The following is a 15,674-nucleotide window of genomic DNA, read 5'->3' as shown; positions in this document are numbered from 1 at the left end:
GACCTAAAATGCACACATAGACAATGCTGTTTCAAACATCAGGGTTGCTAATGCCCACTAGGAAGGGGACAAGGCAAATTCATTCAAAAGGATGTCCCTTTGATGGCTCAAGCACTTGGCAGAATTGTGGAATCTGCAGTCCTTAAAAGAGTGTGAAACTAACCCCCACAGGCTACTTAAGAGACAGAGGAAAGCCTGCAACTGTGAGAAGAACTGAACAGCAGCACGATGTAAAAACAGGTCCTAGGATCATCGGTAACACAGCTTCACACAATTCAAAGTTTAATAAACATTTATCCCAGAAGCTGTTAAAAACACCAGCTATTCAGGATCAAGAAGAGCCCCGTAGCGCAGAGTGGTAAACTGCAGCACTGCAGTCAAAAGCTCTGCTCACAACCTGAGTTCCATCCCAATGGAAGTAGGATTCAGGTAGCTGGCTCAAGGTTGACTCATCCTTCTGTCCTTCCGAGGTAGGTAAAACGAGTACCCAGCTTGCTGGGGGTGAAGTATAGATGACTGGGGAAGGCAATGGCAAACCACCCCGTAAACATAGTCTGCCTAGTAAATGTCATGATGTGACATCACCCCAAGGGTCAGTAATGACCCAGTGATTGCACAGGGGACTACCTTTACCTTTTTTATTCGGCATCAATTACTCTTCACAAATGAATATATATCATTGGAAGCACTTCAGTCTGCCCAAGCCACTTGTTTTATGATTGTCATCTACTTCCTTTTGCCTGCTTAACATAGGAAGTTCTTTGGGATGCATTTCGAAGAATTTTTGACAAACAGCTTTCTTGTAGGCTTCAGAAATTGCTGGTTTTATTTTGAGAATGGGTCAGCAGTTCTGCTGACATAAAGCACTTCTGATAAAAACATTAAGGCTTTGAGTGGCTAATCATATTTATAATTGCATATGCTGGATGCTCTTGCCTTTTGGTTAAGCTGGAAATTCTCTGTTGTTTGGTAGCTGGAAAAAAATTTGTTCTAGCATTTTAAAGACCCTTTCAGATTATATTCAGCCTCAGCCATCAATATTAAGGACTTGTAAAATCATTTAAGCAGATAAGTGAGGAGCTTGCATACGTTAGAGCGTTATGCGCACATGAAGGAACACTGTGGTTAAGTTTTTATGTTTGCGCCAGAACTGCACTCTACTCTTTCCCATGTCTTTATTGAAGAATAAATGCTAGGTATATTCAAGAGTTGCACATCTTACCTTTTGGATTCTACCAAGTTTATGTTACCCAACTTTTTAATTATAGCTTTTAAAATACTAAGGAAAACACTGCCAATACTTGCAAAGGGGGAAAATGTACATCTTTTCATAATGATTGTGCTTGCAATCCTATGTATACTTCTACATCATAAGTGACAGTGACAGAATTTATGTCGACTCTGTACACATCCGTCCTGAAACTGCAATAGACACCCTACATGCAGAGATAGGTTGCAAGGATTTGCCATAAGGAGAAAACACTCTCTATATCCAGCAGTCTTAATTATACATGTGCTCTGGACCTGATCCATGGACATAGCAGCAGCCTGTATAGTCGCAGGTACATTTCTGAAGGGTGTGTCTCCTCTACCCAACTTATGCTTAGTACAGGAATGTAATTTAACACACACATACCCATTATCTTTTTGGCAATAGGAAAGAGAAACTCAATGAGCACTTAGGAGACCGAAATCATAATTTAAAATTCACAAACAATATTTATTTACTGTATTTACAGCCTGGTCTCCCACAAGAGTCCTCCAAGAGATGGAGAAAATGTAAACACTAAATCAACAGAACAATAACTAAAACAATGCACAACATCATTTAAAAAAAAATTATGAAGCCCCAACTAAAATAAACAGTGAAACAGTAAATGAATAAACGCAGAAGTATAAATCCAAACAGGAGCACAGAGTAGGCCCAAACATGCAAAAATTAAGCAAAATATAGACAGTAACAATAAAACCTTTCCAACAGATTGAATAGGCTAAAACAATGTTAGGCTCAGCTTCAAAGCCATCCAGAATAACTCAGTCTTTACCACTGTTCAAAAGGCTAATTGTGAGAGGGGAAAGTAAGCCTGCTGGGGCAGAGAATCACAGAACCGGGGGAACCAGGAAACACAGCTCAGAAATCCCTGCCCCATATATTCCCATGAACCTTACATATAGAAGGCAGCACCAGCTATCTTAAGCTGCAGGCAGGTTCGTATGTGTGAAGGCGCATGCCTTGTCCAGGGCATTAAGAATTATATTAATTTATAAAAAGAGAAAAGCTCATTTAAAAATATAATTGGGTTTTATGCCACAAGGAGCCAAAACCAGATTGTTGAAATAATCCCTTCCATTTCACCTGAAAGCAAAGTGAAGGGTAAAACTAACAGTAAAACCTATATGGACTGTGCTGACCAACGGTAACACAGAACAGGATCTGAAGCTATTGCATATCATGGCAGGACATTCTAAATATGCCAAGCTCTTCACACTCCATTTTTTCAAAGGAAATAACCTTAACAGATGGTAAAAAGAAACAACACACAGTGGCCCAGGGAAAGAACGGGCACACAAACCTACTGGTTTGCGTTTTGTCAATCCAGCTCAAATGTTCAGCCTCCAGAAGACCAGAATTCCAGCTTTTATACTTGGGCAGATTCTGCCCTCTGCTGGAGAAACATTCTATAAAGCTAAACATTGAGAAGCACAAGAGTATAATCCTGTGAAATGAATGTCTGATATGTAGGATGGAACAATTAAGCACATTCAGAATGGCTTGAAAATGTTCTTAAAGAATACAGCTCATGTCAAACAGGTTCTTCAAACAATCTGCAGGCCAGGATTCAAACACAATTTCTCTGACATTCAACCAATAGGAAAGGCAACAAGGAGCTAGGAGTGACCTCACAAGTCGGCAAAAAGCCTTCTCCCATATATCTCACCCATGCCTGGTTCCAACTTCACGAAATTTCAGACCAAGTTCTACAGCTTTCGTTGGCAGTCGAGTCTATTTCCTTTCCGCACTGAACTAGAGTTGCGGAAATTCTGTCTGAATGAGGAGAAATGTTTACCCTTCATAGTACTGGGGAGTCAGATTCCCCCCCCCCCCCGAATCAGTTTCGTAACAGATTCAGGATAGAGACACATGGAATTCACAGCTTCAAGAGGTGGCCATGACCACTGGCTTTAAAAGGGAATTACACACTTTCACAGGGGGGAAAGAGGTCTTCCCCTACCCGGTAGTCATGGTAGCTAAAATGGAATCATTAATTTTCAAGGGAGTTCTCTCTATGAATGCCAGATGCTGGAGAACAGGCAGCAGAGACCTCTGCCCTCATGGGTTGTTTGTGTTGGGAATAGAGAGCAAGAGAGGAAAAGTTTGGGAGCAACGCTTCTAGTTACGTTTTGGATTTCACAGAGGCAAGATGCAGCATCCTGCTCTTATGGGCAGAGATGTGAGCAAAAGGCCAAGCCTTAGACGCCTGCTAGAGTAATCTAGCAAGTTTATAGGAAACTAGATTTGATAGTAAGGATTGTTATTGTTTTGCATCCCAGTTTTACCCTTTCCTTTAGAAAGATAAAAAATTTGTTATTCTTGAAACAAGTAAAGACTCTATATTGTCGAAGGCTTTCACGGTCAGAGTTCATTGGTTCTTGTGGGTTATCCGGGCTGTGTAACCGTGGTCTTGGTATTTTCTTTCCTGACGTTTCGCCAGCAGCTGTGGCAGGCATCTTCGGAGGAGTAACACTGAAGGACAGTGTCTCTTCAGTGTTACTCCTCTGAAGATGCCTGCCACAGCTGCTGGCGAAACGTCAGGAAAGAAAATACCAAGACCACGGTTACACAGCCCGGATAACCCACAAGAACCAAGGAAAGACTCTGTTTATTTGTGCGCACTAAATGACTCTTACCTAACCATAATCAAACAATCCATCGAGCTTAAACTCAACAGTTTGTGGGCTTCCCAGAAGCATCTGAGCCAGCCACTGTGGGAAACAGGATGCTGATTGGACAGACTTTTAGTCCAATACAGCAGGGCTCTTCTTATGATAAATTAATCTAGATTCCAGTCCCCTAGCACCTTAGAGACCGATAAGATTTTTGGGATATGAGATTTCAACAGGCAAAGCTCCCTTTGTCAGATAAAAGTAGGAAGGGAGTTCCCTGAGTCCCTCATATCTCAGTCTGAACGTGGGAAGAGCGTTGCAAAGAAAGGAGTCAGGATACAAATGGACAATGCAAAAATGTAATCAGCTTGATTAGGGTGGGGGGAGGAAATGCTTAGGGGCTGAAAATTAGCATCTGTAGTGAGATAAGAATCCTATGTCCCTATTCAGCCCTGGGGCTGGGATCCATTGTTCTGAATTTGTGAATGAAATCACAATCTCACGTTGTAATCTCCCCTTGAAACTTCTGCAATCTCACGTTGTAATCTCCCTTTGAAACTTCTGTGCTTGAGGACTGCTAGTCTTGGGTCAGCAATGGATGCCCTGGAAAATTGAAATGTTCTCCCACTGATTGTTGAGTGTTGTGATTTTTGATGTCAGATTTATGCCCATTTATTCTTTTGTGTAGGAACTGACCTGTCCGTGAAATTTATAATTAACATATTTACTTCCAATTTGACCTATTCTAAGCAACAAGGATTGTTTGCACTAATAGCATATTGGATATCTGAAGTCTGCCACTATGAAGTTTGTCCTTGCCCTTAATATTTTTCTCCACCCAAGTTCCTTCAAGTGCTAAATGTTCTCCTTGCAGTCTTAGCCCTTCATCAGCTCTTCTGCACTTCTTGGAAAATGGAATCTTCTCAAATCCATCATGTCATACAGGGCCTCAAAACTGGTCACATGCCTCAATTCAGAGAAGGCCCAGGCTGAATTAAGATGAAAGGCACAGTTGATTCTCACACTGATTGCAAAGGGGTAGTAGCTGTGTTTGTCTACTTTAGCAAAATAAATCCTACTTATTTCTATATGAGTTTACATGAGTCACAGCTCACTTCTTCAGATATGTCGAAAAACTGGGAATCTTACATAACAGGGGCGATTACAAAGGGGAGGAATGAGGAGTTAAGGCAGAATAAATTCCATCATAAACCTTTCAAGTGTAAATATGAATGGGGGGGGATGATTGTTGTGATGTATGCTAGAGTTTCCTCAGGTCTCAGTAACTGGGCAGAGTGTACATTAACCTGTATTATAATAAACTATCCATTCACAAGTACCATTTTTTTGCAATTTGTTATTTTAGGTAAATATCTTTCCTGAACTCATTTCCAAATTGTGATTCCAGGGTAAATCAGAAGTGGAATGTACAAGAGGGAATCAAAGATCCCCAGCAAAAACAGAGGCTCCATTTGCTCCTCTTTGATTCTGAGAAAGGAAAGGAAACGCTCTCGCTGTGAAGTCCCACATGTGGTTTCAACACCCAGCATTTTAAAAATCCTCACGCTGTGACTTTTTAGCACAGATTATAATGTATTCCGTATTCTTGCAACCAGAATGCATCCCTGCATTTCCTCATTTGTTAACCCCCCCCCCCCAAGGCTTTTTTTCCTTTCCCATTGTTCTGGTGTCTCTACACCAGGTGTCCCCAACCTTTTTGAGGCTTGCAGGCACCTTTGGGATTACGAGAGGGGGTGGTGAGCACCACCCCAAAATGGCTTCCACAGGAAGAGGAGCCAAACCCAAAATGGCTACCTCCACAAGCGAAGCCAAACAGAATACCGTCCCTCTTCACACCTCCTGGGAAGAACGAAATCCAGAAGGGGGAATGGAACCACATACTGATTAAATAAAGCTCAGTTGATTACCAGTCATTCTCATCTTCCAGTAAAAAACTTTCGTTTGAATGAGGGGAACCTATAATAAGCCCTGCTTTACAATGGCCACACCCACTTTCTGGAGAGGTCAGCAGGTGCCAAGGGAAGAAGCGGTGAGCACCTGGTGCCCCATGGACATCAGGTTGGGAACCCTGCTCTACAAATTCCAAAATACTCATTACATACTTCATTCCTCTCATGGTACACCTAAGGAAGCTCAAATGAGAGTTTTTAGAGCTCAACTGGACACTTGGTTTTTGATGGTAGGACCATACAGAAAGAGAACAAAGCAGAGTATTCTACCGACACACAGAGACCTGTGACAAACCATCCATCACCAAGACAGCCAGGCTGCAAACATATACTGAGCAGAGAAGACTTGACATCTCCAAGGGTAAGGAACCTCTGAATCCTTGGGCATGTGAATAAGTCCCTACAGCAGGTACATATGGTATGTAAGATTTTGCACACAGAGGCAGTAAGAACAATCTTTACTATGTCTATTATGTAAGTTCTTGCATTCTACATCATGAACGGGGTGTGTGTCCCTCACCGCTCCCCTGATAAGCCCAGCAGGAAGTGAGCCCAGTGGTCTTGGAGTGAAAGGGAAGGGGTTTGGGTAAAGCACCTTGGGCCTTTCTCTTTCCGGGCCTCCTCCTGCAAGCTTACAGAATCAGAGTTGGAAGGGACCTTCAGGGTCATCTAGTCCAACCCCCTGCACAATGCAGGAAATCTACAACTCCCACACACACCCAATGACCCCTGCTCCATGCCTGGAAGATGGGAGGGGGAACCTCCAGGATCCCTGACCAATCTGGCTTGGAGGAAAACTGCTTCCTCACCCCAATGTGGCAACCAGTATTTCCCTGGGCATGTAAGAAAGGGCCAATGGAACCAAACACTGATGCAACCCTTCCTGCCCTCCCTCTCATGATCTTCCTAAGTTCGCAGAATCAGCATTGCTGACAGACGGACATCTAGCCTCTGCTTAAAAACTTCCAAAGAAGGAGAGCCCACCTCCTCCTGAGGAAGACTGTTCCACTGAGGAACCACTCTGTCAGGAGGTTCTTCCCAATGTTTAGCCCAAAACTCTTTTGATTTAATTCCAACCTATTGGTTCTGGTCCGACCATCTGGGGCAACAGAAAACAACTCTGCATTATCCTCTATACGGCATTAGCCTCTATATGACTCTGTCAGGAGGTTCTTCCCAATGTTTAGCCCAAAACTCTTTTGATTTAATTCCAACCCATTGGTTCTGGTCCGACCATCTGGGGCAACAGAAAACAACTCTGCATTATCCTCTATACAACATTATCCTCTATACTCTGCATTATCCTCTATACTATAGGACAGCTCTTCAAGTAGCTTAGGAGTGAGGAGCTGGCACTTCTTCATTAGCCAGTTTCCAGCCTCTTAAGAAGGTGGATCTGCAAACCACCTGAATGGCCCAGACTAGCCCAATCTCATCAGATCTCGGAACCTAAGCAGAGTCGGCCCTGGTTAGTTCTAGCATGAGAGACTACCAAGAAAGACCAGGGTTGCTATGTCTTTTTGCCTTGAAAACCCTATGGGGTCACCATAAGTTGGCTGCGACCTGACAGCCCTTTCCACCATTCCACTGCCTGCAAATCACACATGCACTGTTTGGTCTTCCAGCCTCCCAGACAGGAAGCCCCTCCTCCTCCAGGGGCTGGAGTCAGCTCCCTGGGCAGCTGGAGCTGCTTCCCTTCTGGCCAGATCCTCCCCTGTCCCCTTGTTGCTGCTGCTCAGCTGTGCAGAGGATGGCAAGTACTTAAAGAGCCAGGCTGATGTTGCTGCCTTCTGAGAAGGCAGTGACCCTTCCCTCTTTCTATAACTGCTCCGAGTCAGGGCTGTGAAGGTCTCCAACTTCCCTTACACACACACGCAAATACCTGCGGGAAGGACTTCAGTCCTCGGCATGTCAGCCATTCTGGGATCAACTTGGCCCATAGTCAGTTTCACCAGAACCAGGAGCATTTCTGATTTCTTTAAAGCAACAAGCTACCACACAGGACACAAATCTGGAGGGTATATTCCTTTAAGACTGTTCTATCCCTCCTGTCAAAATACTTTTCTCTTTGCAGTCTCCAGCTGGCTAGTCCAGGAACCTGCCTGCCCCAGGAGTTCAAGCTTTATTGTAATACATGCCAACTCTCACAGTTTGTTCCTTGGTGCTCTGCTCTAGTCAGCAGCCAGTTTCACAGGAGGGACAATTTCAAAACAAATGAATTGATCAATTCCCAGGCAGTTACCCTGAGGACCTCTTCATGCATTCACATCATATGGAAACAACAAGAGTGAATTCTACAATGGCAGAACAAAATCCTACAAGGCTGCAGGCTTCTTCATGCCAAACCATCACATTCACATTTTGCATTTGGTTACCCATACTGAGAATATCTGGAAATGGATGGCACGTCAAACAGCAATGCTATGATCTTTGGACATTTCATAGGCACAAGAGATGACACTATTTGCGGGAAGCTTTCCATCATCTGCCATTACATCCCACACTCCTTCAGGTTAGGAAGGAACTGATAAGCTCAAACTCTACACATTTATTCACTGCTTTCTAAACTCAGTAGCATCTATATCTATAACAGGAACCTCTGCTTCATTAAATCAATCAGACCTTGATGTGTGTGTTCAGTGAGTCAAGTTGCCTCTGACTCAAGGTGACCCTATGAATCAATGTCCTCCAAAATGTCCCATCTTTGACAGCCTTGCTCAGATCTTGCAAACTGAGGGCTGTGGCTTCCTTTATTGAGTCCATCCATCTCTGGTTGGGTCTTCCTCTTTTTAGTTCCCTTCAACTTTTCCTAACATGACTGTCTTTTCCAGTGACTCTCATCTTCTCATAAGGGGACCAAAATACGATAGCCTCAGTTTAGTAATTTTACCTTGATACCAAGCCTGTTTCTGCAGACTGGCACCAGAAACATGAAGATATTTAAAATACATAAATAAATAAAGAGCATTAAACTGTTTTGCCCAAGGGTTAAGTGCAGATCACTCATTTCTTGACTTGCTGTTAATGGAAGGGTGGGGGAAATGCTTTGTTTCTGTTCCATGTTTTGCTTTTGAATTCATGACTGTTGAAAGAGATGACATGGTTTGCTTACTTTTACACACAGGTGGAATATTTGGCAAAAAGGCAGCCGGGATGCTAAAGAACTCTGTGCTTGAGCAGAAAAAGCTTGCAGAAGTTGCTAGGCTGTCTGCAGGTTCTGGCAAGCCCTAGCCACTGCTTTGCTTCCAAGGTTCACTTTGAGACAAAAAAAATATTTGGTGGCAACAGGAAGACCCTTTTCTCAGCCTCTAGTTGGAAACTTATCCTGGTGCAGGCTGTGAAGGCAACTCACATGAGCAGTCTCAAAACGGATCTCAGTTAGACCTCTTGGCATCCCATCAAGATCAGCATTTGGATTTGTATAAAAGAGTAATGCCCATGGCTTGCAGAGTGCCCAATGCATGAACATTTACTTGCTGGAAAGAAAGACACAAAAAACATTCTTCTAGGCAGAATCAAAAAGGCATTCGAGGAGGATTACCCAAGAGGAATGCTCCTTCATCTGATGCTGGTTGCTGTGAGGGCCGTTTGCGTGGCCACGCCAAAAACAGTTTTGACAGAGCTGGTAGTTGTGGCACTGCTGGCATCGGTACCGGAAGCCCATCATGCTCTCACACCGACAGTAAGAACATTCCACCGGATGGAAGACTTGGAGGGGACAACAGGGAGAGAAAGAGCAACAGTAAGGGACAGCCTTCTAAAAACAGACAGCTTCAGCCTGTGCAAAAAGACACTCCTGCTTGGCGAAAAAAGGGCTCCAAATAAGGCTGCCAAAGAGCTCTCCGCACTTAAGAGGATCCATTCTTGAATGTCACTTAAAACCAAAGTGGTCTCCCCAAAAGAGCTGTACATGGTTGTGTACAGACTTTCCCACGGGTCAAACAGAAAAATTTCATTGACATTATTATCTACCATTACATACCTCTCTCCTCTAGGGTTGCTAGGTCCCTCTTCGCCATCGACAGGAAGTTTCTGGGGTGGAGCCTGAGGAGGGCGGGGTTTGGGGAGGGACTTCAATGCCATAGAGTCCAGTTGCCAAAGCGGCCTTTTTCTCCAGGTGAACTGATCTCTATTGGCTGGAGATCAGTTGTAATAGCAGGAGATCTCCAGCTAGTACCTGGAGGTTGGCAATCCTACTCTCCTCCCAAGCCATATCTTTCTATACTATCTTTTTAGTGCCCTCTCTACACAAGAGTCATGTGATCATGAAACTGAAGCTGGGGAGGGATTAAACCAGCATGAGCAGGCAGAGATTGAGTGCAGCCTAGCATTTACAGTACTGGAGTTTGATCTGACCCAGGTTCAAATCCCCATTTGCCCATGAAAGCTTGCAAGGTGACCAGTCACGTTCTCAGTCTAACCTTCCTCACAGGGCTATAAGGAGGATAAAATGGCAAAGAGAGAACCATGTATACTATCTTGATCTCCTTAAGGCATGGGTGAGAAACATATACTTGATCAATGGTACTCACTCCACAACTCACTGAAAGACACATTAGGAATTACCTTAAACCAAAAGAGCCATGTTTAAGAACATAAGCTATGCTGGATCAGACCAACAGCCCATCTAGTCCAGCATTCTGTTCACACAGTGCCCACCAGCTACATCTAGGAAACCCACAAACAGAAAGACTGCAACAGCATCATCCCGCCTGTGCTCCGAGTAGATATCCATCATGATTAGTAGCCATTGATAGCCCAGTCCTCCATGAATTTATCCACTCCCCTATTAAAGCCTTCCAAGTTGGTGTCGATGACCACTTCCTGTGGCAATGAGTTCCACAAATTAACTACGCTTTGTGAAGAAATACTTCCTTTTGTCTGTCCTAAATCTCCTGCCCTTCATCTTTAGTGGATGACCCTGGTTCTAGTACTATGGGAAAGGGAGAAACATTTCTCCCTGTTCACTCTCTCCATGCCATGCATAATTCTATAAACCTCTTATCATGTCTCCCCTTACTCCCTTTTTTTCTAGGCTAAATAGCTCTAAGCGTTTTAACCAATCCTCGTAGGGCAGATAGCATTCCTGGCAGTGGCTGTTTCAAGGTGGGAACCAACTACCAACCACAGGCCCCGCAGACAAGGGCCTTGTCCACTTTCCTAAAACATGGGGCAGGTGCCATGTTAAGGAACAGTGCTCAGAAGAGCCACAGGAGGCTCCCAGGCCACTGAGTACTACTGTATTACATAGACAAAGGCTGTAAATGGGTCAAATTAGGGTAAGGCATTTTGTGCAAGGGGAGGGCTGTACTCACAGGGGGAAAGCAAAGAGCTGTGCCTGAGGACAACATTGCAGTGGGGTCAAAGCCACAACGAAAGCCAAATGTCCACTGGCACGGCCAAGAAACGGAACAGAGGATCAGGCCCTGCCAGTGGGAGGGCAGGATGGGGTCATCAGCTTTTTTGTGCCCCCCCTCCCATTCTCTATAACTGCTCTCCACCCACCAGCGTTGGATGGCCTGGCCTTCGCCGGCAATGTGAGAGTGGGTTATATGTGAATGCACTGGCCCCCCAAGGATCCTTTCAATATACAAGCCCTTCATGATGATGGGCATTTTGCTATTAGCACAATTAATAACGATGAGGATAATAAGTAGTGCTTTTCCTACCCAATCAAAGCACTTCATGTGCATTATCTCAGCAATCCCTACAAGAACCCATTAGGGGAAGAGAACCATTATGATCCCTGTGTTATGGATTGGATGTGGGGGGAGGGGGCTGGGGACAGGGCTGATTACTGCTTTGCTAAGGCCACCCAGCTCATAACTGAGCTGTGACCATAGGGACTTTGGCTCCAAGCTCAGTCTCTTAACTTCCACTTCAGTGCAGATCCAGAACTAAGACTGAAACTCTCTCAAAGCCACCTAAGTACTTGTCCTGAGCCTGGCCTTGGCCGGGGAAGGCGGGTTAGAAATTGAAATGATAAATAAAATAAGTAGCACGGGAATGAGACAGTATTTGAAACAAAGTCGACAAGCAGTTGCAGCCGTTTCGGGGTCCACTGTGTGTGTGTAGGGTTTTCCTCACAGCTCTAAGAAGTAGGCCTTAAGCATTCTAACATGTAAGTAAAGTTTCACACTGAGATTCCAGATTCCCAAGAGCCTTTTTGTGGCAGTATTGGTACATCAGTGCTGGCCATGACATGACTGCACCCCTAAACATTCAGGGAGGTTCAAGACAGAGCCTCAGTTAGCTAATGTGTGCTGGGAAGAATCATGTCTCCTTTCCCCCACATTCTGCGCTTATCAAGAACACTCTGATGACCTCATACAGCAGCTCTTGTGAGTAAGGAGGAACAAGCAGGGAGGAAGAGAGAAAAATTAAGATGTTCACATTGGAACTGGTCAAACATTGATCAACTTACCATTTTCTACATGGGCAAGTCTGTGCATGAGAGGTAGCCACACAAGGCACTGGGGTGGTGGGTCAGCCATTAATGTGTCTAAGAACATGTTTAGCATGACCTTTTTCTGTTACAAGAAAGAACACATTGATTAGACAGAACCCAAGAATTCTCCCATGATGAGGCAGCTACGTTTGAATGGCTGGTCCCTGCAGACCAAAAGGTGATGCCTCCTGGAATCCTCTGAAGCCCCTCCTGCTCACATGAGACAGAAGAAAGCCAAGATTGGTTCTTTGCATTGAGGAAAAAATGTTTTGGGGAAGAAGCAAACAAGCACCACAAAACACATTAGTGAGCACCATGGCACCCATGGGTGACATGTTGGGGATCATGGCTCTTAACAAAGGAGAAGCAGAAAGTGATTTCTCCCTAAACTGAGGCTTCACAATAAAGCTCACGTGAAGCTGATGCTGCATACTCAGAGGCAAAGGTTTAGGCGGTATCAGCAGAAAAGGAAACGGAGAAAGGTAGGGATCAGCAGTTCACCCTACCTGGATTAACTGCCTAGGCAAAATTGGCAATAACAAAGGGAGGTGCTGCTGGCCAGTTTTCCACAAAACATTTGGTGGCAGTAAAGGTGGGATAAGGCCATTTTGCCACATGTGCTCAGGACTGGGCTGTAAATTGTCCTAGGGCACCGCTGAAGTCCAAGTGCTTAAGTCCCCACAGGTGTAAAGACATTATAAATGTTTCTGCTCATTCTTCTCGCCTTTGTTTAATCAAACTTTAAGACTCCTTTGAAGTAAGATCACACAAGCGTTTAGGACAGCAAGCCCTCTACTCTCCGTGGTTAAACGTACCTGCTGAGGGAAACAGGTCCGCACAGAGTTTTCTGTGTAGCCAAAGGAAGGTCCTTCAAAAACAGCTGTTGGAAGTTTCAGAACCTCTCGCAGGAACTGGTCAAACTTTGAAAATACCATCAAGCCATTGGAATCAGACATTTGAGAGAAAATATCTGGAGCAAATCAAAAACCGTATTTAGATTACAGTTTAAATATTGTTAGGACAGTACAAACATATAGTTACTCTTTATTTTCATCTTCGTTATACTATCTTAGCTGTAAAGTATTCGGTTTTAAATTACATGGAAATTTAAATATTTTTTATTTAATATCCTATCACATCGCTCAAATATTGAAAGATCTATTTTTTGTTTTAAAAAGCAATCTAATTGCTTTGCCACATTTCATAAAGCACTTCTAGAGGGGGGTTTGAAGTAATTAACTGTGTGTCTTAAAAGGTTTACCATTAGCTAACTCAGCACAGGAGTAATTACTCTAGGGTTCTACCAATAAATAAGCACAGTAGGGAACTGCTGGACCATTCAACAAATCAAGAAGAAACCAGAATGCCAAGCATAGCGAAAAATAAAGTTCATTATGTTCTTCAAGCCCTGACCTGGATGGCCCAGGCTAGCCTGATCTCATCTAGATCTCAGAAGCTAAGCAGGGTCAGCCCTGGTTAGTATTTGGATGGGAGACCACCAAGGAAGTCCAGGGCTGCTATACAGAGGAAGGCACTGGCAAACCACCTCTGTTAGTCTCTTGCCTTGAAAACCCCAAAAAGGGGTCGCCATGACGGCACTTTACACACACACACACATGTTCTTCAAAAGGAGCTCTATACTCAGAGGGTCAGTGGAGCAAACCAATGGTGGATTTCCACTCTAACTTGCTCTATCATACTTCTTACAGGAAAATGCAGGATCAAGGAAGAAGTCTTTCTCCACACTAACCAAACTCTGAAGAGCAGAAGAAACTGACAGCAGACAAAGACAACAAGTAGAGGGGAGAGACAACAGCCAGGATGATCCCCAGCAAGGATGACAAAAACTACAGGCAGATATTTAGTACAACTTTAAAAGTTAGTGCAATTTTTTTAATAGGGACAAACTAAAGCACTGTAAAGAACAAAGCAAGTTGTCAAATTCACCAGAACTTGTCAGGTTATATGTTGACTTTAAAAAGAGGGTAGGGAAAGGAAGCCAAGAAAGATGTTTATTGTATTATGGAAAAGCTGCCCAGGCTACAGTTTGTTACAGTCTTCAGAAGGAGTATAAGAGATGATATGCAGCCTTAATTGGGTTAGAATGAGCTCAGTGCAAAACAGATTTTAGGTTGCACCAAGGGCTGCTAGGAGAAGGAAGGAACAGCTGTTCTTGTTCTTAATAATACATATTTAAAAGCAGCAATAATTCAGATCTGCCCCTAATCAGAACAGGGTGCATTGTAAAGCAGAGAGCAAGCACGAAATAAACCATGGTAATCCTTGTAGTAGCAAAACTGATTACCTAGTAAAAAGTAATAGTAAAGTAGAATCACAGAATCATAGAGCTGGAAGGAACCACCAAGGTCATCTAGTCCAACCCCCTGCACAATGCAGGAAATTCACAACTACCTCTCCCTACACCCTCAGTGACCCCTACTCCTTGCCCGTAAGATGGCCAAGATGCCCTCCCTCTCATGATCTGCCTAAGGTCATAGAATCAACATTGCTTACAGATGGCCATCTAGCCTCTACCTGTGTGTCATGAAGTTGCAGATGATTCATGGTAATACCATGAAGTTCCACCTCATGGGGTTTTCAAGCCAAGAGGCAATTTGCTGCTGCTTTCCTCTGCATAGCATCCCCAGTCGTCCTTTGTGGTCTCCCATCCAACTACCGGCCCTGCTTAGCTTCTCAGCTCTGATGAGCTCAGGCTAGTCTGGGCTATTAGGGCTGCTACAGATTACCCGGTTAAAATTGCCTAAAATTAATCTCCAGATTCGCTAATTCAAGTTTTTGAATATAAATTACTAACATTTAAAAATAAACCCATAGAGAATTTACAATTCACCCAAAGAAAAATTTGTTTTGCAGAGCTCATATGCTTAGCAATATTTCTAATTTTACGTTTTCTTGAGGTTTAATCTTATTCCAGTAAATAATAAACAACTGCCAATTCTGTGTAAATGTAATCCAGTAGTTATATTCCCGTTTCTTGCAAATATTATTATGCTCTTAATTTACCCGTCAACAGTGTGAACTAAAGGAAGAGTAATCTTGATTAGAAGTTCTGGGGCGTTCAACACTACTTAGTAAACACTGTAACTGGTCTTTGCAAGAGATATTTAACTACTACCGCTTTTGGCAAGGAAGGCCAACCTTGAAAATGATTTACTGAAAGCAGAACGTGGAGGGTGCCTCTGGCAGAAAAACCGGAGCACCAACTTGCCTCCTTTGGCCTCCTATTGGAGATGGCTACTGGCATCCGGCCACAAAACTTGATCAAGTCCTAGAAACAGTCTCAGATGCCCTAAAACACTGGAATGGCTCCTGAGGAGTCAAGCCAGTCTTGGAATTGAAATGTCAACCTG

General features: G+C 43.7%; 1 protein-coding gene across 10 annotated transcripts in view; it reads right to left on the bottom strand.

The window, feature by feature from the left end:
* Positions 1-15,674, bottom strand: part of DTNB (dystrobrevin beta) — a 157,707-nt gene that overhangs the window by 107,551 nt on the left and 34,482 nt on the right. For all 10 annotated transcript variants that reach the window (XR_008933415.1, XR_008933416.1, XM_056853920.1 and 7 more), the window contains exons 6-8: positions 13,119-13,273; positions 12,280-12,385; positions 9,397-9,563 (exon numbers count right to left, since the gene is read on the bottom strand). Coding sequence is in view for 8 of the 10 variants with exons in the window: in XM_056853920.1 (XP_056709898.1) it covers positions 9,397-9,563; positions 12,280-12,385; positions 13,119-13,273 (428 nt within the window). In the remaining 2 variants the exon portion in view is untranslated. The remainder of the gene's footprint in view (positions 1-9,396; positions 9,564-12,279; positions 12,386-13,118; positions 13,274-15,674) is intronic.

The sequence above is a fragment of the Euleptes europaea genome, chromosome 7 (genome assembly GCF_029931775.1).
Source record: "Euleptes europaea isolate rEulEur1 chromosome 7, rEulEur1.hap1, whole genome shotgun sequence".
Classification (NCBI taxonomy): Eukaryota; Metazoa; Chordata; class Lepidosauria; order Squamata; family Sphaerodactylidae; genus Euleptes; species Euleptes europaea.
Note: the sequence above shows the minus strand (reverse complement) of the source record. Positions and strands in the feature narration are given on the sequence as shown.